This window comes from Chionomys nivalis, chromosome X (assembly GCF_950005125.1).
Source record: "Chionomys nivalis chromosome X, mChiNiv1.1, whole genome shotgun sequence".
NCBI classification, from domain to species: domain Eukaryota; kingdom Metazoa; phylum Chordata; class Mammalia; order Rodentia; family Cricetidae; genus Chionomys; species Chionomys nivalis.
In genome coordinates, this window is record NC_080112.1 from 31,037,880 (window position 1) to 31,063,846 (window position 25,967).

The following is a 25,967-nucleotide window of genomic DNA, read 5'->3' on the forward strand; positions in this document are numbered from 1 at the left end:
CTACTACTTCAACTCCAAATGAAGGTAGTACATTCCAATTTGAAGTGGAGAAAGAGTTGGTTTTAGAAACCAAACTGGGTTCCTGTCCCTGGGTATAGTCTGTGTACACAGTGAGCATCTCTGGGCATCAGCCTTTTCAAACTCAAAACAGCCTTAAGATCACTGATGACCATGAGGTTTTAATCCAGCAGAGTGATGCTTGGTTTGATTGAGCTATCAAAACTAAGAAAACTTGATGTTTTGTTTTCCTCTACTCTTCGAAAAGATGGATTGCAAGGAGCAATCAGCAGACAATTTTGGAATTAAGCTTAAAGACAAATTTATATCGGTACTTTATTGAGTTACTGGAGAGCAGTTCCTTCTGTCATGCTCACAGAAAAATAATTAGCTATGTGGGATTAATCTTTGAATGTAACTTCAGCCAATCACAATAGTAAAGTTAACTACTTCAGAAAATAAGCATAAGGAAGTACACTAAATATGTTTATAGGTGGATTGCCCACTAACTTCCTCCCACTAAAGAAATAGAGAAATAAGCAATGTTTTTTTTGTTTTGTTTTGTTTTTTTGAGGGAAGAGGTAGTTGCTACATTTTCCATAACTATTGAATTTCTTCAATACCCTAATTTCCTTTTTCTCCCCATTGCAGTTGCTGTCATGCAAGACTATTCATATTGGTTAAAGATACTGGAAGGGTGAAGATCGGAGAATTGTGAGTCTGAAATTTGGATCACTAGCCCGAACAGTACACTATTAGTCAGCATAAACAGGTAAGGACGGTTCTCTGTTCAGTTTTAGCTTAACGATGAACTAGAAATGTGTGAAAGGAGTCAACTGTTTGAACTGTGAACTCTGATCATTAAGTGAGGTGGTCAGCAGAGTAAGTGTCTAGCTAGCCATGAGTATACCTGCTAGAGTTGAAGACATCTTCTCACTTGTCACATTAGCAGAGAGCCAGCGTGTAGACAGACACTCTGTCAAGGGATGCACACTTGCAGACATTTTCTTGGAAGCAATTCTGTAAGCGCTGACTTTTATTTGACTTCTGAAGTTTAGTGGTATTTTACAAATTTTACGAACTGTTTTTCCAGTAGGTTTAGAATCCAAGGCTATTACTCAAGGGGACACAAATTTGGGAAAGTGAAGAAGTGTTATTTGTTTCTGTAGAGACTCAACATCATTGATCCTTCTTGATATTCTCTTGCCCTCCTTTCGTTAGGGAATATTTGCTAAGGATATTCATGGTGGCGCCATTCCCTCTGCTGCTTTTTAGCATGCAGTGCATTGTCTCTGCAGCAGGAGCTCCTGCTTTTCATATAAGACACTTCATCCCTTAAAAGAAGCTTTGGCCCCTCTGGACAATCAAATTCTCCTTTGAACAGAAGGATTTTACTTAATAAATGAACTGGTTCACTTAAATCTCTATTTGTCTGATTTTGAAATCAGCAATGTTACAGATTAGGGTTGCATCTGAAGACTTTAACTGCAGCACACTGCAGTTCAACAGCTGCGAAGGCACTCTGAAACATATGGTGCAATTTCTAAGTAAAAACTGTGAAAAAATAAAATGAAGACAGTGCTAGACCTTAATTCAGGGTCTCAGAATTTGAATGCAGACAAACTACACAGTCTTTAAGTCTTTCAAGAATGATAATGTATTAGGAAATAATCCTCATTTTTGTAAAATCTGGCATATAATTCTAAAGTAATCTAAGATATAGAAAATAATAAGACCACGATTCTGAAGAGGGATAGAGAATACAATAATACCAAGAAGCAGAGGTCAGAGAATGGGAAAATCTTTTCATGTTTATCATCAAAAGAGTGAAGGGGATTAAAAAAAGAGACCCTGCTGTATATTCTAAAAGAGCAGAGTACGGCGACCACAAGTTAATGGTGAAGACAGAGAAAAGGTTCATTCTAGAGAGAAAGCACATTCCTTAAAAGGAAAAACCATTTTGATAATTGCAACTTTGGGAGACAGAAATCATGATTCTTATTTGACTAGAACCCAGTAACTTTTCTGTTTCTCTCACCTGAAAAAATTAAATAAAGAAAAAAATAAATAAGTTTGTATATGATCCCTCAGTTTCTCTCATATACCTCTGCAGCAAGAAAGATTTAAAAATAAGATATAAAAAAGTAAAAACCAGCTGGACTGTGGTAGTGGTGCATACCTTTAATCCCAGAACTAGGGAGGCAGAGGCAGGTGGATCTTTATAAATTCAAGGTCAACCTGGTCTACAGAGGGAGTTCTGAGACAGTCAAGGTTACACAGAAATACTCTGCCTTGAAAAACAAAACAAAAAGTAAAAACCAGGGCTGGAGAGATGACTTAGTGACAAGAGCACTGGTTGCTCTTCCAGAGAACCCAAGTTCGAGTGAGTCTCAGTAGCCACAGTAGTTCACAACCATATCTACTCCAGTCCCAGGGGAGCCAACATTCTTTTCGGGCCTCTGTAGGCATTGCATACACCCAGTGCATGAACATACATGCACGCAAAACACCCATGCATATAAAATAAACGTTTTTAAAAAGTAAAAACCACAGATGCATTTACACTGGATTAAAAACACCATGTCCTCTAAATAAACAAACAAATTCTACGAAACACAGATACTAGATTACAGAGGAGGACACATTAGGGTATCTAGCTACCAAGCATACCAAGTATAGTTTTGACACAAAATTTAATTTACTGAAATATAAGAGTTTAGCACTATTTGGCAGGAGAGATTACTGATGACCTCGTAATGACCATGGGTTCTGGAGACCTTGGTCTTAATGTTTTCTTGCTGTTTAATTCAGGACCTTGTCTGAGTTTTGTTCATTTGGAATTTTGGGTTTACTTCTGAATTATGAAAAAGACCCTTCTAATAGTACTATAGAAAAGTGTTTTAATCTAGCCATAAATATACTTGGAAACTACATATAATCAATGTTGTAATGAAAAACTAGCTTTCATTTACTTTGAAAAATACGAGCTATAACATAAGAACTATTTATTAATTTTTAAGTTATCATATAAAGTGATGAGTTTTTCATGTCTGCTAATGTGACTACATTTCTAGCACTGCCTCTGATCAGCATGTATTAATTTATATGTGCATTTCGCTTTCTACGCAAAACCTATCATGATTTACATATTGCTTTATAATCTAAGGACTAAATTCCTCTAGCCTAGCAATGATAAATCTCAGGCATTTTTAACTATTTGTATCAAAATTTGTTTTTTGTTTTTAGACGAAGGCATTACCCATCACTTTAAATACTGTTGCTTTTATTTCAACTGGCCCACTGTGACAACTAGAAAAGGTAAAATACCAACCATCTGCATTTTCTAGCTCCATCCACTGCATTTTGCTGGTTTTACCCAAAAGCTTAAAAACAGAGACTTAACTTAAATACCATATAGAGTTTTAATATTAAGTATATGTAATTCTGTTCTAGCTCCTGTGACAAAATTCAAGAAAATCTGGTATAAATGAGTAACAACTCGACATGCATCCAGCCCTCCATGGTTTCTACCACAGCTTTACCCATCACTTACATGTTTTTGTGTGTTGTTGGTCTCTTTGGAAACTCACTTGCTCAATGGGTATTTTTAACAAAAATAGGTAAGAAAACATCAACACATGTCTACCTGACAAACCTTGTGACTGCAAACTTACTTGTGTGCACAGCCATGCCTTTCATGGGTACCTATTTCTTGAAGGGTTTCTATTGGAAATATCAATCTGTACAATGCAGACTGGTCAATTTTTTGGGAACCCTATCTATGCATGTAAGCATGTTTGTCAGCCTCTTAATTTTAAGCTGGATTGCCATAAGCCGTTATGCCACCTTAATGAAAAAGGAATCCTTGCAAGAGGCCACCTCATGCTACGAGAGAATGTTCTATGGTCACTTACTAAAAAGATTTCGCCAGCCCAACTTTGCCAGAAAAATGTGCACTTACATATGGGGAGTGGTGCTGGTCATAATTATTCCCATTATCCTATACTACTCAGTCGTAGAGGCTACAGAAGGAGGAGAAGGACAGTGCTACAATCGGCAGATGGAACTGGGAGCCAGCATCTCTCAGACTGCGGGTCTCATTGGAACCACATTTATTGGATTCTCATTTTTAGTAGTAGTGACATCATATTATTCTTTTGTTAGCCATCTGAGAAGAGTAAGGACCTGTACCTCCATTACAGAGAGAGATTTGACCTACAGATCTGTGAAAAAACATCTTTTGATCATTCAAGTCCTCTTAGTTGTTTGCTTTCTTCCATATAGTATTTTTAAACCCATTTTTTATGTTCTGCACAAGAGAGGAGACTGCCAGCAGCTGAATTATTTAATAGAAGCAAAAAATATCCTCACTTGTCTTGCATCAGCCAGAAGTAGTACAGATCCCATTATATTTCTTTTATTAGATAAAACATTCAAGAAGACACTATACAACGTCTTTACAAAATCTTGATTCATCACATATGGTTGACTTGTGCATGGAAACCACCACAAAAGAGAAAAGCATTCATGTGACTCTATTAGTGACATTAAATTAAATGATGAACATGTCACAGCTTGGTTGACAATGGGCACCAAGGAATTTTTCTTTTAGTTTTATAAACAAATATAGGCATAAAATCGGACTTGGAGTTCTACTGATACTGAAAGTTGAGATGGCAGAGACTTTCAGAAGCAAGTTGAGTACATCAAAAAGATTCTACTGTATATGAAATCAAACAAACTTTTTCTGTTTTCAGTCAACTGTGGATCTTCTGTCCAATACGCAATATTTTATGACTTGAAGGATAAAGAAGCAAAAGGTTTATGGGTTTGCCTCCTTTCTAACCTAACACACTAACCCATCTATGGTTAAATTTTATTTTGTTGATAACTTTAAAAAAAAGAATTAGAAACGGAAGCACTAGAAAAGTCAACCAGTAAAAATATCTTCATTTACATCCTATCTAACTGTATGAATAGTGCATTGTAAAGTCAATTTAGTATTACCTGGCTTATTTTACTGTGAAAGCCAACATTCGATGATTCCAATATTTAATAAACAGATTTCACTTACAAATATGCTTAAACATCTGAATTATACCTTGCCAAAATAAAAAGCAATATAATATATAATTATATGCCAATCTTCATGCTATTTTCATATATTTCCAATATAAATAATATTATTAATGACAGTACCTGCCATATAGTTATGTTCGATTAATTTTTGTAAACTAAATGAATGAATGATAAAGAAGTGTAATCTTGTCATATAAAAGATTAGCCTAAGGATTTAAATTATCTGGGTTCAGTATTGGCCCCATCTCTTATTTAGCTGGACAATCTTCGGCAAATGACTTACCCTCTTTACATGTTAATTTCTTTAATTGTGGAACAGAAAATATGATCTGATTCATATCATTACTATTAAATTAGATATTGTTACTATTGTGAGCTAGCAGCTAGTCAGTACTTGCTGTGTGTTAGGTCCTCTGTGTATATGATTCATGAATAAAATTTTAATAATTACGATAATAAGCATGTTAATGTACTACTGATGAGAAAATCCAGATGCATAGTTAAGAGGTCATCTCAATTCCTCCAGTATATAAGTATATTTAAGAAGTAATTATTTCTTAGTGACCATTTCTTCCATGTAATCTTGCCAGTTAGAAAAATAGTAATTATATTCTGTATTATATACATTATGATTAAACAGCAAAAATAAAAACTGTGTTCCCCAAATTATCATAAGCTCCACTGGAGCTATAATCTATCTTCTTTTTCTACCTCCATTCTTTTCTCACAAAGAAACCAAAGAAAAGAGTTGAGCAAAATCTTACCCCTGTTAGACACTGCTTAAAGACTCATTTTCCACTCATCCACATGGGAATCACCTTGGTGTTAACATAAGTTTACATTAAGTTCATGTGATACTACAAATCTTTAATTTTAAGGCAGGTTTTGTACCTGAACTAGAAGTGTAGGACAGATTTTCTAAGAGCTATGTGCTCAAATTACTAGACATTTTGTGTAATTTTTATCAAAACCCAATACAGAAATATACCCAATAAATTCCTGTTGCTTTTATTTCATTCTTTAACTGAGAGATGAAAATATCCAAAATTCTAACATATTCTGGCATCGGGTATTAACAGTGTATATCTATTCTGTGTATGTGTTTGTGTTTGTGCGTGTGTGTGTGTGTGTGTTGGGCATGTGCTTGGATGTGGCAACTGTTAACTTCAGGTCTTATTCCTCAGAAGTAGTCAGCCATGTTAATTTTGAGAGAGGGTCTCTCGCTGGGACCTGGGGCTTGCAGATTACCTGAGGCTGGCTGGTCAGCAAGTGCCAGGGATGTGTCTGTCTCCCCAACACTGGCATCATGTGTCACTAAACCTATCTTTTTATTTGGGTTCTGGGGACTGAACTCAAGGCCTTGTGCTTGTGTGGCAAGCACTTCACCAACTGACTTATCTCCCTAGCCTGTGTATCCATTCTTTCATAGTACTGATTGAATTTTTGGTTCAGTAACTTGCTGAGACAAAGAAGAATTGGAAATTCCTGGTGACTTCCTTGTGTGCAGGTTGAAAACTGAGGTATCTAATGTAGTAGATATGTAAATCACAGAGTAACTCAAAATTCATTGGGAGACTGCCTGAGATGCTCAGATGTCTCCACAGGTACAACACATTATCCTTACATGAGTTTTAAACCCCAGACTCATTAGACTAAGAGCAACTGAAATGATCATAATTTTTATGGAAACTATATCACATTAATAACTCACTGCAATAACATATATAAAACTTTAAAAAGTCATTATTTAAAAATCACTTCGCAGGGCTGGGGAAATGACTCATCTGTTAAGAGTACTGGCTACTCTTCCAGAGGACCTGAGTTTGATTCCTAGCACACACACTGTGGCTCATGATTGTACCTCTAGCTCCAGGAAATCCAATACCCTCCAAGGACACCAAATTTATATGGTACACAGACATAAATGCAGGCAAGACACCCAAATGCATAAAATACTTTGAAAAATCACTTTATAGGCCAAGCATGGTGGTGCTTTAATCCCAGCACTTGGGAGGCAGAGACAGGCAGATCTCTGTGAGTTTCAGGCCATCTAGGGCTACATACTGAGACCTTGTTTCTTTTAAAAAGTTGCTTTACAGCTCTATGCACTATGTTAAAGATAAATGATATTACCAAAGTAGAATTACTTATATTTAAAACTGACATGCTAAAAGGTACATGGTTTCTCATTACTTTGCTCATTTTGATAGAAAATGAAAGCTGTATTAAATTAAATGTTGAGTTTATTCTCAACACATTAGTCATAACATGATTTCCTAAACAGGTAACTATTGTGCTGATTTTTTCTTTGAAATTGAAGAATTGGTTATTTAATATCATAGAAAAATATTTTATATAAAGTATCACTTTCTAAATCTACCCTGATTTTAACATTTGTACTTTAGAAATCTTAACCAATATTTTAACTATAGAAAGCAGGCACGATTTCCCTCTCCTTCCCTCCGGATGCACAGTCCTTAAGGCAACTGTGAAATTATAAAGCAGTAATTCAAAGTATTAAGTCTGGACAAACAGAATTCAGGATGCACTATTTAATCTGAAACAAGTCAGCTCTTTCTGGGTAGGAGAGGAAGATGGAACATGGTTCTGATTTGGTGAGGACTTCCTGATCTTGCAGTCTGTCAGGATGGGAGCTAGGCTGGATAAGCGGGTGAAAGGAAAGTTTGCTGGCAAACCACAGAGGGAAACACTGGTAATTTGCTGAGCATTTCGGTCATGTAGCCTAAAGCTGGGATTGCCATGTGATAGCCCCTACCCCACTGATACCATTTCAAAAAGTTACTGCAGATAGAAAAGTTTTATAATTAGTGTAAAAACCTGACTGGCTATATGACACATGACTCCCTGGGCTCAGGTAAGGAGTAATGGAAGAAGCTACTTCTAATAAGCAAAAGAAATATTCATCCTTTAAAGACCTGTGGGACTTTTTTCAAATCCCAATGATTAAGAGCTTATAATCCAATGAAATATGTACAAGATGCCCAAGGACCTTATAAGAGTAATGCTCATCATGGGGACCTTGGGGGAGGGTTGAATGGGAGGGGAGAGGCAGGGAGGAGAGCAGAGAAAAATGTAGAGCTCAATAAAAACCAATAAAAAAAGAAAAAAAAAGAAATGCTCAAGTACAAATTATCAGTATGCTTCTTACAATAAAGACAGAAAGGGAGTGGATCTTATGGGAGGGGAGGTGGGGAGGAACTGGGAGGAGTTGGGAGAGGGGAACTGTAATCAGAATATATTCTATGAAAAAAATCTATATTCAATTAAAAAAAGTAAACTGGTTTGAATAAGAATGGATTCTTTAAAAGAGAATACAACACAGGGGCTTTTGGAGTTGTGGTAGCTGGTGTAAAGGAAATGTTAGCGAGTGAGCACAAGAGGAAGGGATATTTCAAGAAGTCAGCACTGCTATGGCAAGTCCTGGTTATTGTAAATGTGAAGAACGTACATTTCTAATAAAGTCAGGCACTCAGCAGGTGAAAGGAGAACTGAGAGCACAAGGGGACCAAAGAGCAGTCAGACGTGCTGACACAGGCTGCAAAGGAAACCACCGAGGAAGCACAGGCAGAAAGACTGAGGCAGGAGGCCATAGGCTGAGTGTATGTGCAACTCAGGCTAGCAGTTTTGAGAACTAAAAACTGAGCTCCCAAACCTCCTGGGCCAGGCCCTGCTCAGAATGGAGAGTGGTTGTGCTTGGCAAGCAGTCTGTATGCTCAGCAGCTGCTTTTCTTCGACTTCAATTTCTGAAGCTGCACCAGAGTGAGAGACACAGGGGGCTGAGGAGTGCCATGTCTCTGCAAACCCAGGCAATGCTTTGGGATTCAGGGGAGCTGAGAGAAGCAGGCCAGCTCTCCCAGAGTCAACCAAGGAGCCAGGAACTGCACTGACCTTGACAATGGTCTGATTTCCCTCCAAAGTATGTTGAATTTAGGGATAAGAAGACTAAAGAGGGGCAATATCACTGAATCACAATGGAAATTTCCCTGACCTTTCACAAGATAAAGAATTAAAGGGAAGAAGATGGCAAGAGAAAAAAACAGAACATGCAAGCTTCAGTGCCCACAAGGAGGCAAACCACAAGCAATATAATATTACAACAATGGGTCTTAACAGGGGGCAGTTTTATACCTCAGGAGACATTTCTGGTTGCCGCAACCTGGAGGGCTGGAGATGTTACTGGTCTTTAATGAACAAAGGCTAGGGTACTGCTTAAGCATACTACAATATCCTAGACAGCTTCCCACACTAAGTGTGAAAGTCCCAATCTTACTAGTATGACTGCTGGGATATCCTTCATTATCATGACATGGCTTCTTAAATTAAAAAAAAAATTAAAAATACAACTTCTTAAGAAATTGCTTCTCCAAAGCAAGCAGCTTCCACTATGGTTATGTGGTACTATATGCTTAAATCTAACCAAAACACTTCTTTTCAACTTAATTATGATTTCCAAAGGAAACACTCACTAAGGAGAGGAAAAAGTACGATTAATCAATATAAAATCTACCGCTTTTAGATAATCAGGTAAGGCAGGGATGAGGAAGGAGAAAGAAAAGGGGGAGGGAAGGGAGGCAAGGGAGAGGGAGAAGGAGGAAGGGAGGGAGGGAAGGAGTGAGGGAGAGACAGAGAGAGAGTGTGTGTCTTAAGTTCTATCATGTAAATAAAGTATTGCTGTGGTCTTTATTTTCTTCATTAACTAAAAAGGATGTAAACAAACAAAACATTTTAACTGTAGAAATCAAAATATACACCTACACACACACACACCACTGACTTGGATGCAAAAAAAAAATCCTGGATAGGCTGCTTTAGTGGTAAAAATAATAGCATAATAAAGCAAGCGAAAATTTAAATCACTAGTTGTGTGAAATATATTGTCATTGCATGTGAGAGGGCATAGCTGAAGACTTCCTGGCTGATGTCCTGAGATCTAACAGGCATGAAGGCTTTACAATGACAAGCAAGCAGGATCACTCACTAGAACAAGCACTTGAATCTCACTAAGTTTAGATAAATTACTAAAGTATTAGGAAATTCTCTTGATACAACCTTCAAAGCACAGCTGCAATCTAAGTGCTCTTTCTTTTTGGCCACCTGCGATGCTCTTACTCTGCTCTGAGCCGAGCACAATCATCTCCAGTCTCTATTCTGATTTTTGATCACTCTGCCTGGGCCTTAGTGACTTCCATACTCCTTGTCCAAGCAGGACACTTGTGTTCATGCCTTCACTCTTAGGTATCGGCTCAGCATACTTCCTCTAGTTTCTTCGAGTCTCTGCTTGGGTGCCATGACATCTCAATGTGTCTGCTTTGACAACTCTATTTAAGCCTGTAGCTCCTCCTCCTGCATCCCCCTCTTCCTCTTATCCCCCCCCCCCCCCAGACAGGGTTTCTCCGCATAGCCCTGGCTGTCCTGGAACTCACTCTATAGACCTGGCTGGCTTCAAACTCACAGAGATCTGCCTGCTTCTGTCTCCTAAGTGCTCTCAGTGTCTGAACTGCCAGTTTACTTCTTTTGGCACAATGACTTGCTATCTATCTCCCTGTATTATAATGGCAGTCCCATGAGGGCTGTGACTGTCTTGTACACTGGTGTAGCTCCAGGTCCTAGGACAGTAGGTGCTTGAAAAGTATCCCTTGGATGAATATCTTAAGAAAATATACCCAATTCAACAATGTCAATGAAGTAAACTGACTATTCCATTCACTCATACAAAATGCCCATATTTCAGGCACCATTAACATAATGGTACCTGAGTATAGAGGCCAACACACTGCAAGTCCTCTGCTGAGTCTCCCTGACATCTGAAATATGGAGCTTTTGCCTAGTGATTTCTTAATTTGCAGTCTGAGAATTACTTCTCTATTTCCTTCTTTAGTAGGTTTTTAAGTGCTTCCTAAAAATTACATGGCATGTTCCTCAGAAAAAGAAACTAATTTAATATAACCCAGTATAAAACTACTTTCAGGCCTTTGCACACACTGTTCCTTCTCTGTGAACTATTCCCTTGTCCTCATTCAAGACTGCCTTCAGGAAACCGTCTGATGCTGTCCCTTAATGATACTCACCACCTCTCTAAAAATTGGTTTGCCTGTCTATAAAGATCACACCCCAAAACTTCTTTTACCCTTGTATATTTCAAAAAACAAAAAGATGTGGCTAACTAGACATGATGGGATTACATTTCTGTAATTTCAGCACTTAGGGTAGTAGTCAGGGGGCCAACCTCAACTACACAGCAAGTTCAAGACCAGTTAGAGCAATCATTAGACCCTGTCTCTAAAACCCAAAACCTAACCAAACCAAACCAAAGCAACCAAGACAAACAAACAAAACAGACCCCACTAAAGACAATTATATTTCTTTCCCCGGAACTCATACTAATTCCATGACCTTTTATAATTGATATGATCAATCAAATGCTAAAGGTGCAACACGGAGATGGAACTGGGATCTAGGCATCTACAGGCCTGGCAATTTCCATTCCTTTGAAGAAGCGAGCCACTGTCCTTCTGGGGATAGGGCCACATGAAAAGAGTGTGGGAAGTGTTGGCTATGAGAGAAGGAAGAAGACCTAGTCAGCTCTCTAGTTTTAGTTACCTGAGCTGAGATGTCAGCAGACTGACTGAGGCCTCTGTGCGCTGGCCCCATGACCTTGGCCAAGTCTGGGTGACAGAGGTGAGCAGTTCCAGTCTATCTCTAACCAAACTGTACAGGGAGCAATGATGTCAGCTGTTGTTCAAAGTCACTTAGTGTTGACACGTGGTCGGACTCCAGCAGTATGTAATGTGTCCCTTAGTCTCTTCTCTGACACTGTCATACTTTCAGGGCTTGCACTTCATGTGAATCAGATATTTATGGAATATGTAAACAGATGCTAAACTAGAAAATGAAGTCAAATATAACTACTTTCCCGCTTTGTTTGGTTTACTTCCCATTATATCAAATACCATGGCCCATCAAAACCTGATTATATTATTAGAAGTATTACACATAATCATAATTTGTAATATAATATTTACAAAAATTTATTCTGTCAAGGACAGAATTCACACAAAATAAAATTGTTGAGCAGTTTCACACACAATGTTGTTACATAACTAACACTGTGTTTTACAAATGTTAAGTTTCCAGACTATTTTTTCTTGTATGTATTTTAGAGAGTAAAATATTTGTTTTATATGTATATATAATGAGAAAAATTTTACTCTGTATATATTCACTTTTTTGTATTCATTAAATGTAAAAGAACCACATACTGTAACACTCTATTGACAATTTTTCCTGTTTAATTTTGTGGTGGTTTGAATTAGAACCTGCCCTGCCCCCAATAGGCTCACATGTTTGAATGCTTGGTCCCTAGTTGGTGAACGATTTGAGAAGGATTAAGTGGTGTGGCTTTGTTGGAGGAGGTGTGTCATTGGGGGTGGGCTTTGAGGATTTTAAAGCCCACGCCAGACCCAGTTTTTCCTCTCTCTGCCTGCTGTCTACGCATCAGGATCTAAAGCTCCAGCACCATGCCTGTCTACTTCCTGCCACGATGACCATGGATTGACCCTCTGAAACTGTAAACAAGCTCCTAATTAAATGCTTCCCTTTTTAAGAGTTGCCTTGGTTATGGTGTTTTATCACGGCAATAGAATACTAAGACAATTTTCTACAATTCTTACTCTTTGCATAACTGAAGACTAAAAAATAAAAGTATTATGTATCTATTGGGTTGTTTAGTGTCAAGTTTTCATAATGACAGTATTGATGTTAGACCTTCACATGTGAAAAGAATGAACAATAAGATATAGCACAACTAATTTGCACTAATGGGTATTTTGTACATTTTACATTGGTTTTCATTTGCTGTTCTTACATTTAATTAGATGGTTTTGGAATTGCTCATGAGGGTACTCAACTTTTAGCAACAAGAATTTCCACTAGTAACTTCTATCTAATTTCCTTAACCATTTAAAATATTCCAAAGAGTAAGGCCTTTAAAAATATGCCTAGAGGGAAGGAATCACCTCTGTGCATGCTGAAGGTTAGAATAGGCCAGGGCCAACACAGCTCTAAGCCTGAAAGCATAGCCTAGGGCTAGAGAGATCTCAGAGACTCTCTGGTAGTTAAAAGTGTTAGAAGGTACCAGGTATGAGTGAGAAAGCCCACTGAGCTCCTTTTATGGCCTGATTCTGTGTTTTGTGACAGTGATGACAGAGACTGAGACTTCTCATTAACTCAGTGCAAAGATGGAACAGGAAGAAAGAAAGAATAACAATCTTACTGATATTCTAAGAGTACAAAGTGCATTCTATCTAGAACCGTGACTTCCTGCTGTGTTTCAAAACTAGCTGCATGATAGCACCAAGCAGAAGGGAAGGGGGTGAGCTTGAGCAGGAGCAGGAGGTGGAGAGGAAAGAGCAGTGGGCTGCAGCAATGTTCAACACTTCCTTGATCATTCCCTTGCTCCCTGGGCCCAAGTCCCTAAGCTGCAGAGTTCTTCTCAGTCCTGGCTTAAAGACTATTATCCTTGGCTGTAGTACTCCAAGGGTACCAGCCTTCTGTTTTACTGCTGGCATTTAAGACATCTGAGGATAAAGAAGCATGGTCTTCCCCAAATAGGACACGGGGAGCTTTCATGAGGGACCTGCAATTATAAGAAACTTTTGCTCCTGAGGCACCATGTGTCTACTGAGCAGACTCCATGAAGCCAACATCAAAAATATCATGAGTCAGAAATGACAACAAGAAAAGGCTACTATGATTTTTAATAGTAAGACAAATGAGAACTCTTACTATTGCCAATTTCTTCTGCAACTAGATGAACAGAGAAAGAAAGATACTTGTGACATCAGCAGTATGATTAATGGGAAAATTTTCGAAGGTCATAGGAACATTCTGACTAGAGGTAACCCTCTATTTAGACTTTACAACGCATTTCAAACAAAGACCTAACCAGAACAATACTGCCTATTTTGATATCATTGTAATTCAAGGATGTTTTACGTATCTTGGACTCCTTGTGCTCTAGTAACTTGGTACTCAAAGAATAAGGTACATACTGGATGGCAATTAGAGTGCTGTGAACACTGTAGGGTCAAAGCTTTACAGCATGACATTTGAAAATGCCATGCAAACCACCACGGAGCTGGATTACAGAGTCCCCACATATGCCAACAGTTACTGAGTAAACTATGTTTTATTTTTAGGATATATGGTAGCTACTTGGGTCCTATCAAAATATAGTAGTTGTCCTTTATTCAGCTTACATCCATGTGCCACTTTAACATGAAATGTTAAAATGACATCCACAGTGACAGTTGACCCAGTACCCCTGTTCATCAAGACACTCAGGCTAATTAATACTACTAGAGTTTTGATTCTATTTCTATTTTAATATTTTATCGTGTTAATACAGACTTTAGTGAGAGGATTTTTTCAGCCCACTAGTTCTCTCTTCTTTGATATGATTCATAACCTACCCTAAGTCTCTTCTAGCCTTAGGTACTGTTTTTAATTATTTTGTGCTGACAGGTGTGCTTCTAAGAAGTCAGAAGGTAATGAATTGGCTTATTTCAGCATTCCTTTCTTTTTTGAAATTGATTTTTACCACCTCACAAATAACAATGATGCTGCAAAGTAATGGTGGTGAAGTTGGCAAAGACCATGAAGATGATTCTGATTCCAAGCAACTTTCTCCCTTGGCTCAAATCTAATAAATAGTTTTTGGTTTGGGATATCTGCTACTTTGGCATTATTCTTGTCTCCTAATATTGTTTTTTCAGTTTACAATACTTCAGCTTTACTTGAAAGACAGAGATATGGTTGCAGAAAAGTTATAGAAAAATAAATGATATATTTAAGCATATGGTTAATTTTTCAAAAATGGTTTTCTTTCCCTTACTTACTGGCTTACCTTCACATCCCTGTGAATTATGTTATTATCATGACAGTAGCGCAGAGCTTCCAGTATCTGTCTCATGTAATGGCTGGAAAAAACAAGAGAAATCCCAAACTGTAAAAACTTGCAGTGTAAAAGTTCATATATAATGTCTCTACTTTATAATCCCCATCTTTATATCAGCTAGTCACAAACATGTTTCATTTGACTGAATAAGACAGTGAGACTTAATAAAAAAGTTGACAAACTATGTCCTTCAAGAAACAGAATGCTCTTCTGAGCTAAGTCAAAAGAATGCCACATAATCAATAAACAGCAATAAACACACTAAAGAAACAAGCCTAAAGTAATTATATATATATATATATATATACACCCCCTCCAATATCTTGGTTAACTCTCTTTAGCCCAACTGGATTCCTATGAAGGAAACTGCTCGGAGCTATCAGAATGATTCCAACTAAAGGGGTCATGGCCTTCAGTCAGCCACTCAAAGCATCTCTCTGCCTTGCGTCTATTTAGCCATAAGGAGATGCTACAGAAGCGCTATATGGGATTTCTCTTTGTAACGTAATCAGGCTTTAGCTGAGGGTACTCTTGAACAAAACAAAGCTATTTCTAAACAGCTGGGGTCTGCAGGGGCTTCCACTGGGTACAGGTAAAGAACAGAGGAAGAATGAGAAAAAAATGATAATTCTATACAAAAAAGAACTGTCCAACAGCTCATTTACTTCCTCTAAAACAATGGTTCTCAGCTGGGCTGTGGTGGCGCACACCTTTAATCCCAGCACTCAGGGAGGCAGAGGCAGGCGGATCTCTGTGAGTTCAAGGCCAGCCTGGTCTACAAAAGCTAGTTCCAGGATAGGCTCCAAAGCCACAGAGAAACACTGACTCAAAAAACCAAAAAAAAAAAAAAAAGGTTCTCAATCTGTGGGTTGTGACCCCTTTGGTAAACCTCTATCTTCACTAAATATTTACACTATGATTCATAACAGCTGCAAAATTATGAAGTAGCAATGAAATTAATTTTATGAAGGTTGAGAACCACTGATCTAGAAGGAGTTATTCTGAGGGTAAAGATGGTGGGTAACAAGAGATGACTCAGCTTACTCCTGTGGTGAACACTGGGTTTAAAAATCTAAATATCTGTCGGGCAGAAGAGATCTGATCTCTGATATGTTCCTAGCTAAAGATTATCTATGGTAAACAGAACCAGGAATATTTGAGGTGTGGACAGCTTCACAGACAAGGTAATATAAGCCAACTAACATTCTCAGGTATAAAACAAAGATGTTTCATAATGAAATGCTCTCTGAAGCATGTGGAATCCACTAGCCCTAAAAAGAGAATTTATTCTAGACCAGAGGTGCATTGTTAGCTAACGTGGGAAGAAGTGGTGTGGGGAGCCCTTGATAGTCCTGGTCTCTCCCTGCTTCAGATGGGGTTTTGATTGTCTTCATCCTTCAAATCAGTTAGCAAAGCTTGACACTAGGAAAGAAATCACTGTGATTTTAAGAGTTGGAGTCGGTAGCCCGATGTTAGCCTATTCTACAACTCATTAGCACCAGAAGGATAGAGGCTGTCACTAACTGGGCTGTGTTATACTGTACTAAATAAGCACTACACAGATGTGTGCTTTGCGCCATATCGTGCTACTCTTCTTAAAATTCAGCCAGTTACAGAAAAATAGCTTTAGCCATTTGATTATTTGAGTCTTTAAGTCTTGCAGGTACTCACTAGAATACCCATACAGCTGAATTCTCTAATAGTAAATCACAGAACTAGAGAGAAGAAAGGAAAGTCAAAAGTCACTTGGCAAAACACTACACACCATGAGAAGACTTTCTATACCCTGTTATTGATCTGGCCTAAGAGGGAACACAGCTAATGATGCCACCTGAGCCTCCCTGCTTCCCTTTTCATTGTTAGAGAAGAAGAGACTTTAATAAGTTGTGCCCAAACATTTCTGAGCAATGTCACTTACTGGTCCCACTGCTGCTCTTTTCTGCTCCATTCTGAAGAGATCCTTTCATAAAACCACCATTTAACAGCAAATATAAGTGGGTTTTAAAAAAATCAATAAGATTTTATCTTGACATATACACAAACATCTACTTTTTCTATAAGTCTCAAGATTGAGAGAGCCCAGAAGTCATTTAACTGCATGACATCACCTCTACATGTCTATATCAAGACACAGACCAACCGTAAAGCCAGGATTGAAGTTAAAAGAAAACCAAAAAGAGTTACCAAAAACTAGAGATGAGAGGAAAAGTAGTGGTCACCATGTATGCCGGGTGCTCCAGTGTTACTGTACTTCAAAAAGGAAAAAAAAATCATCTTTACTGAGGGAGTTCAAAGAATGAAAATTTTGATTTTTCTTACTTTATGTTGTTTTTAATAACTGTACAAAGGCCACTAGAGGGTATGGGGTAGAGAACTTGACCAGCATGCAAGAGGTCCTAGGTCCAGGTCAATGCTTAGTGATTAAAAAAATATAAAAATTTCTTTGAATTCTTTAAGAAATGTGTGTGGGGGGCTGGAGAGATGGCTCAGTGGTTAAGAGCATTGCCTGCTCTTCCAAAGATCCTGAGTTCAATTCCCGGCAACCATATGGTGGCTCACAACCATCTGTAATGAGGTCTGGTGCCCTCTTCTGGCCTGCAGGCATAACACAGACAGAATATTGTATACATAATAAATAAAGAAAGAAATAAAGAAATGTGTGTTGTGTACACAAAACTCTGATAGTTCCATTTACTTTAATAAGATATTTCACAACAATGGCACAAGAAAAATCAAGATAACACTGGAGTTACACTTTTTGGAAGCACAACCAACGATGACAATTTAAAAATTGTGATATAAGCTCAAAAATAGAAGAGAGGGACTTGAAAGCAACTAGAACATGCTTTAGAAAGCATGATACACAGGAGGATATTTAATTTTCATTCTATCATATGTCAGTGATACAAGCAAATAGTATAGTTAACATAGTAAGTCTTCTCTTGCTTCTTTTTCCCCAGCTCCAAGAGCACAAAAGCAGCAACTATGCCACACTGAGCATATTCTTGTTCACATTCACTTCATCCTCTACACTGGGGTCTCTTGCTCCTCAGCCAATCCATACAGGGTTACAAGTTGTATTAAGGTAGTTATACAGCTGTTTCTAACTATGTCCTTCTAGGATGCTATAGTTAGAAAACAAATGATAGGAAAGTTATAATCACTCAATGTAACTGTTTTTCAAATGATAAAACAGTTTACTAAATCCTTGTAGGTTTTTGAGTCTTATCCCTTCACCATAGTGTGGCCAGCGTCTGAGGAGGTATTCTCTAGGTCATGTATCAAATCAGTAACCTGCCAGTGCATAATATGCTGGGACTGAATGCAACCAAAGCAGAAAGCTGTATCGCTTTAAGTCTATAAGCTAGTGGTACAGTGCATGCATGGCTACTATCACTTTTCATATTTACTTCTCTTTTGCGTCATTAGGTTTTTATGACTACTGCTCCACTTAGTGTAACAGTCATTGCTTTGGTTGAGAGACCTGAAGCAACAGATTCAGCAGAAAAATGGTGCTTTTATTTTTGCTCCTCTTGTTCTTCTGTGCTTTCCTTATATTAACTGGCCACATAATAATCTGAAAATCACTAAAAAGGAAAATGAAGAGCCAATGAGGTACAATTTGAGAAACCTTCAAGCATAATTCTACGTGGTTCCTGGGCTACCAAACCACTCTTTGTAGAAAGACACCAGGAATGGGTAAAATAAAAGCATTTGTGTGCAAAAGCAAAGTCATGCTAGCAGATACAGGGTTTGGCATTCATTTCATATTTCCAGGTACTGTGAGCTTCTACCATACGTACATACTGAAGCAGCTAAGTTATCTGCAGAGGCTCCAGCAATATGCTTGCAGACAGGAGAGCTGATTACTTCTTATAATTTCATGATCAATTCTGTCTCTTACTTCCACTTTACTTCTGGGGAGTATATGCAGATTACATACCTGGCTACAGCTTCACTGTACACAAAACCAGCATCAGCTCGCTTTACGATTTCAAAACACAGATCTGCTCCATCCATACTGCAGAGAAATGTGAAAAAGAAAATTAGAAAAGAGAAATTTCCAAGATAGCGTGTTGGACGTGTGTCTAAGTGAACACATTGTTGTTGGGTGTTGACTGACTACTGATGATTGTGAATTATTTAAATCTTCCATTCTTTCCATGAAAAGCACACACAATTATAACCACCTGTTGAAAATCTACAGAAAAAGGCTCTTTTAGGGAGATTAAGCTAACAGAAATATCAAACCAACACAATATTGTAGTAATAAGTCTCAGAAGAGAGCAACTCTAGAGGTGGTGGGTATAATTTTTGAATTAAATTACCAAATTCTCTATGTTAAGTAATGTAGTGTTTTAAGAATACAAAGGTTTTTTAAACAATATTTTTAATAGTTATCATCAATAATGGGAAATTTAAATTACATTCTGTGAAAAGAAAAAATAAGCCAATACAAAATTTATTATACCTTCCATTATCCAAATCAATTACTAAAGACACATTCTAACACAAATCAATTACTACAGACACATTCTAACACACTGATGTGATGGTAATATCCTGTTACTACCTTGCCCTAAAATTAATTCTCAATTTCTCATCTTAATAATTCTCAATTTCTCACCCTGTAAGTAAGAATACTTTGATCTAATCTGCCCATTTACATTTTAAGGAAATCAAATTGTACATAGGCGGATCTTAACATGCCATTTCCTCTTCCTGGTATATGCTCTTGTAATACTGTTTTTCATATCTAAAACATACCTTAATTCAAATTTCCATTCCATCCCCTTCTACAAAGAAATCTCCTTCATGACTGCCAGCTTTTAATTGCTAATAAACTACAGTCTGCATCATAACTTTGAGGCTTTATGCAACCTAAGCACATATCAACATACAGATACATAAATGAAACTCATGCAAGATTACTTGTATTAAAATTACTCAAATATTAACAGCTAATAATTTCATAATGCTTCTAAAGTATTTTAAAATTCTCTAGGTCAATTTTTAATACAATTATTGCAGGTAAAATATTGAGAAACGGAAATTCCTGGAATGGAAAGTCAAGGTACCCACTCAGTAGTATTATGAGATTTCATGGAAAGCAGTCTATCAGATCTCCTTTCATACTTAAAGTTGGTATTTTGGTTCTCAAGTAAATCTAGTTATTGGATAGAGTGACGGGGACAGGACTCAAATCAGTCCGGTTGTGTGCACTGCTTTCCCCAATGACTACAGCTACACCTATTGGGTATGCAAAGAACACCCTACATAGCCCCCAAAGAGTATAAAGTCCTAAAAACCAGTTTATACTTTCAACACATTTCAATCTAATACTTAGTAGATGACTGAGCACACAGAACTTTAATGAACATTTGGTTTTGTCATTTGGATCTTAGTGGTGTTTTATGCAAATGAAACATTACCATATTTATATAAGGTGTTTACATGTCATACTTAAATGTCAAGTCAGATTTTTCAAAAAGTTTATTACAAAATAAAATTGTGTGTTTTTTTTTTTATTCCCCCATGTACTTAAGGCTTGAAAACAACTCTGATTATGTGCTAGGAGAGAATTCCTAGGTGAGAGTTGCTAGTCAAGGTATTTACGACAATACTTTGGCTATCCATATTGCCAGACACATTTTAAAAATTCACACAGGTACTGGAGAATCTGAATACCCTTTCCTGTGCCACAATGACTACTCTTTCTCATCTTTGCCAGAGAGGAGGAAACCAGCTCTTTATGCTTGCTTTATAATTCACATTTCCTTGATTACCAGAAAAGCTGATCATTTTCTTTATTTCTTTTCACTGTGGGGTGAAAAATGGCTGCAGTTTAAGTTGGTTAGTTGATCTATGAGAACTAAAAAAATGAAATCTCATAGTGAAGAATTTCTCTTATTTAGGCACCTTCCCTTTTCATGGAAATTCAAGGATAAGTGCCATTCAAGAAGTTAGGTAAAGGAGAAAGCCAAATGGTTGACACAGTATAGTACTAAACAACTGAACCTGTCCTGAGATCTAAAGGAAGACTGTTCAGATGGATCTAGGGCAGGAGAGGGGAAAAGGAGATGGTGGTGAGGAGGTGGCAAAGTGATGAAAGCTCTAAGAAGGGAATGATTCTGAGAAACAACTAGGAGTTACTTACTGACCAGGGCTATGGCTAACAGCACTGATCAATCTGTTTCTGGTCATATCTAAAATACTACTGCCTCCAATGTCAATTTTCATACATGCACATACACACATAGGCATTTTTATCTTTATGAACTTTTCCTCCCAGTTAAACATTAAAACATTTTTGAAACTGTAACATAGCTTTATATTTTAGCTAAGATGGAATTTATATATTAACTTCCAGAATTTAATATTTTCTAATATTTTTATCTCTGAATGATGAATCTCCTACTTTTCATATCATTAAGTTAAAGTTTTAAGCTTTTTAAATATTTATCCCAAATAGTGATTATTAGTTTCTTCTATAGGTATTATATTTATATATAGCTAGTTCTCGCTTTTTCCTCCCTCCCTCCCTTTCTTCTTTACTGTAGTGCTGAGGATAGAACGCAAAGCCTCACACAAGCTAGTCAAGCACTCCATTACTGAGCTATGTCCCTAGCTCTGGTATTTTAGTTAATAATACATGAGATCTTTTTAACATTATATTGTTTTTTATTCAGAGATTCATAATCAGGATCACTGAATAAAATCACAGGCATAACTTTTAAATATACAAACATATTTTAGGAAGGATTGTTTGGAAAGACATCTGATTATTTATAACAGTAACTGATATTATGTAAAAGCAATGTGCTAATTTTAAGCTTCATGAGACGCAGAAGTAAAAACTAAAAATACTGTTATATAAGCAAATTTTATTCACCATAAATTTAATCTATACATATTCATAGTTTACAATCCTGATATAATAATAACCTTGAATGTTTTAGACAAAACTGATGATTTGTTTCCTTTGATACATTATTTGAAAGTATAATACTTCCAAAATAGTGAGAAAGCTTCTTTTACTGCTTTTCTCTTTGGTTTCCCTTCTTGGTGTACTTACTCAGCAGTTCCTGAATTGTCACAGGGCACGTTTTACATTTTCCTAGGTGTCTCCTGTGCGAGTGAAATGAAAGGGAGAAGAAATTCTGTTTGGAAAAGGATGGGGAGGGCGTCTGTACTGCACATGCAGAGAAACTAGGGAAGTTTGTTATAAATCATGAAAAGTGGTGGAATTATGAATAAATGACTTTAACTGCTCCTTCTTTCTGTCTATATGAATCAAGAATTATTCATATATTAAGAAAATGATCCAAAGTCAATGTATCAAACAAAATAGGTCACAAGGTATGATTGCGTGTGTATTGAAAAGGATGAGAATATGCCACTCCCAATTCTGCCACTGTGGTCTAAGGATGATTTTGAGCTGAAAGCATGGCATCATACATTATGATTTCAGAGACATGCCAAATTGTTACAGCAATTTGTACACATTTCCAGTCAGTTTCTATACTGGTCTCAAAGCACACCAACTTGTAAGAGATGGCAGATTGGCATTTGTATGCAAATGACTCTTTGAGGAACTATTATAAAGGACAGACAAATTTCTCTGACCAGCATTTTCCCTGAAGATGACAAAACAACCAGAAAATCTAGATGAAATTAGAAAAAAAAAATTTACATCTTCAAAGAGGAGCACAGCGAGTTGAGAACAGAGAAACATTAGAGCTCAAAGACATGAGCAAGAAGAGCTGCTTGTGTTCTGGGCAGTGGGGGTGGTGAGGTAGCGTGGCGGTGGCTTGCAGAAGTGAGTCATACAAAGGAGGCAGATGTAGGAGAAGACTTTTGGGGAACTATGAAGTGATAGGTTCTGATGCCTCTGCATCTGGATGGTCTAAGAGGGGAGAGTCAATTCTTGTCTGGCAGATGTCTGAAGAGTCTGCAATAAGCTAAACAGCTGCGTTTTGAAAATTGTGATATAGAGTGCATTCTACTGTGACATACTGGCAGCATAGAAACCAACCCCTAAATGTTTATTATTAGTTACTAGGTAGGTAAAAGTTAAGCATAGAGATTTCAGCAAAAGTAAGCATTCAGGGTATGTTTCCTGGTAATAATGCATTTATGACTGAAGTAAGTTGATAAAACAACAATAAAATTCCCCTAAAAATTGTTAGTTGAAAAAAGTATATGTGCAGTAACTCATCAATCAAGGAAAAACTCATAATGATAATTAGAAAAAAATTCTAATATTGATAATAAATAGTAGGGGTCAAAACTTATGTAAGATTGAGGTATTGGCCTAGGTGTGTTAGTGTACACCGTTAATCCCAATATTCTAGAAGCAGAGGCAGACAGGATTACTGTCAGTCCTAGGCCAACGTGGTATATATAGTTGAGTTCCAGCACTACAATTTAGTAAGTTGGGGAATAGTTCTAATCTTCCACTGTAAGAAGGCAATCCATGTAACACACACACACACACACACACACACACAGAGAGAGAGAGAGAGAGAGAGAGAGAGAGAGAGAGAGAGAGAGAGAGAGAGAGAGAAAGAGAGAGAGAGAGAAATATAACTTGGTAACTTGGCCTTGGAGAAACTTTTGTTTAGTCAGCAAATTTATTGTTCATGGAAAATATATCAATAATCAATATAACCTTTCTGAGAAAGAACTTTATAGTGCTTGTCAAACTATTTAAAATATGCACATGTTTCTTGACTCAGTTAATTTTATTCTAAAGGGAAGACTTAGGGATATCTCCCAGTTTTAATGAGAATGGTTTATCATAGTTATTAGTAAGAGGAAATTGGAAACAATTGAAATTCCAGTACTAGAAGAATGTCTATATAAACTGGCAAGCTCACATCACATTAAATGATGTTCCATATTATTGACATAAAGATGTTCATAACATAGTAAGACACATAGGCAGATATATATATGTACAGGTGTCTAAGTTGCTGATTAGTAATGGAGTACTAAAGAGTGGCTAGAATGACACTTTAAACACTTTGCTTCCTTTTACTTTTTTATAAGCAAAGAGGCATTTATCACATGAGATCACTTCTAATCTTTCTAAAATGTGAAAAGGTTCCTTCAGAACAGCACTAAAGTAGGCCTTGCAAAATGGTTTGAATCCATTAATTTGTGACAATGATCTTATTTTGCTGTAATAAAACAATTAAGTTAGTATTTAGTGCATAGTTATGTGATGGGCATTTTCTTGGTGTTTTCCATTCACTAGTTTATTCACTGGCTACAAGAAATCTATTAGGTAAGGTAGTACAAACATCTCCATTTTATTTAGCAGAAAACTGAGAGACAGCACAGGATAAGTGAAAGGTCACATGATGCTTTTTTCTCTTTAACTTTTCAAGGCAGTATCTTACTACATAGCCCTGGCTGGCTCTGACCTCTGATAAGGTCAGGATTCAAACTCTGGCAGTATGACTTTGAGGTTCATGTACTACCCCTGAAACTGGATAGGTTTCAAAGAGTAAAACATCCTAATTCTGTGCATCATTCATTTTCATGCCAACTATGGGGGTCCCATGGTCTAGATCACTGTACTCAAGAGTGTGAGCATGTGTGTGTGTGTCTTCAGAATGCAGAGCTCCCCATCCTCACTCTAAATAATATATGTAGATGCTATTATTGTTGCTGTCGTTTAAATGAGTCCTCTAACCATCTACATTTAATAAGCCTCCCTGTGTGTGTATTGATCTTTTAAGACCAAGGTCTTACTTTGTAGTTCAGGCTGGCCTAGAACTCAGAGGGCGCCCTCTGACTTCAGTTTTTTAAAGTGCTAAGATCACAGGTATATGCCACCATGCCTGTCTAGTACTCTTGATGATAAGTGCTGTAATCCTTGCATATACAAAGTAATTTTTTGACTAAAAAGAATCTTCTTAATTTTGTTTAACTTTCCTCAAATTTACAGCTTTGTTTGTGGGATTGATTTGATATCTTCACAAATGCTATATAACTGGTATCTCTTCCTTATTCTTTTATTTTTTATTTTTATTTATTTTTTTTTATTTTTATTCTTTTTTAATTAAAATTTCCACCTGCTCCCCGTTTCCCATTTCCCTCCCCTCCTCCCAAATATTGCCCCCTCCCCCCAATCCCCTCCCCCTATCCCCACTCCTCTTCTCCTCCCCCCACACCATTCCCCCTCCCTCTCGATACTGAAGAGCAGTCCAAATTCTCTGCCCTGCGGGAAGACGAAGGTCTTCTATCTATGTCCAGGAAGGTTTGGCCCTTGCTATGCCTCTGTCTAGAATATCCTCTGTTTATTTATACATGTCTGCACTGACGCTCTTCATCAGCTTCCTATGAACCTTCCTGTCTATCACAGCTCCCAACTCTTCTCTCTACTGAACATGTGAGCTTTAAGAATCTGGGCCTAAGACCATTTGGACCTGTACTGACAGTTACTATTTATTTTATAGGCCTGACTGGTCTATATAATTCGACTGTAGGCAACTTTGAGGGCAAAGCAGCTCTTTTATCTTCAATATGAAACCACATACAATGGTGATTATTTATTAGCCTTTATGGGGAATGAGTTCATTTCTAAAAGACAGAAAACACACACAGAAGCCTTTGTCACTCTTCCTACATCTATACCATATCCCACAACTGGGAAGTGGATTTAGCCTTATTAAGTACAATTAGTGAGCACTTACTACAGGTTGAGAACAGAAAGACCAGCTATTTCATGAATAGTTGATCTTTTAAGAGCCTACATCACAGAAGAGGAGATAAAGAAAAAATGAAAGCAAAACAAAACAAAAGATGAGTGCATCTTAAGAGTTCTGATGGAGGGAGATGCTCAATGTTGGAAGAATTCTGAAAGTTTCTATGAAGGAGGCAGCCTCTGAGATGGGTTCTAAAGAAA

The 25,967-nt window shown here is 37.3% G+C and overlaps 2 protein-coding genes across 14 annotated transcripts in view; one reads left to right on the forward strand and one right to left on the reverse strand.

The window, feature by feature from the left end:
• Window positions 1-25,967, reverse strand: part of Cask (calcium/calmodulin dependent serine protein kinase) — a 352,639-nt gene that overhangs the window by 149,700 nt on the left and 176,972 nt on the right. For all 13 annotated transcript variants that reach the window (XM_057758918.1, XM_057758916.1, XM_057758917.1 and 10 more), the window contains exons 4-5: window positions 18,996-19,073; window positions 15,002-15,074 (exon numbers count right to left, since the gene is read on the reverse strand). In XM_057758918.1, coding sequence (XP_057614901.1) covers window positions 15,002-15,074; window positions 18,996-19,073 — 151 coding nt within the window. The remainder of the gene's footprint in view (window positions 1-15,001; window positions 15,075-18,995; window positions 19,074-25,967) is intronic.
• On the forward strand, window positions 3,268-4,468 carry Gpr82 (G protein-coupled receptor 82). The gene is made up of 2 exons (XM_057758928.1): window positions 3,268-3,315; window positions 3,451-4,468. The coding sequence occupies exon 2, from the start codon at window positions 3,485-3,487 to the stop codon at window positions 4,466-4,468; it is 984 nt and encodes a 327-aa protein (XP_057614911.1). The 5' UTR covers window positions 3,268-3,315; window positions 3,451-3,484.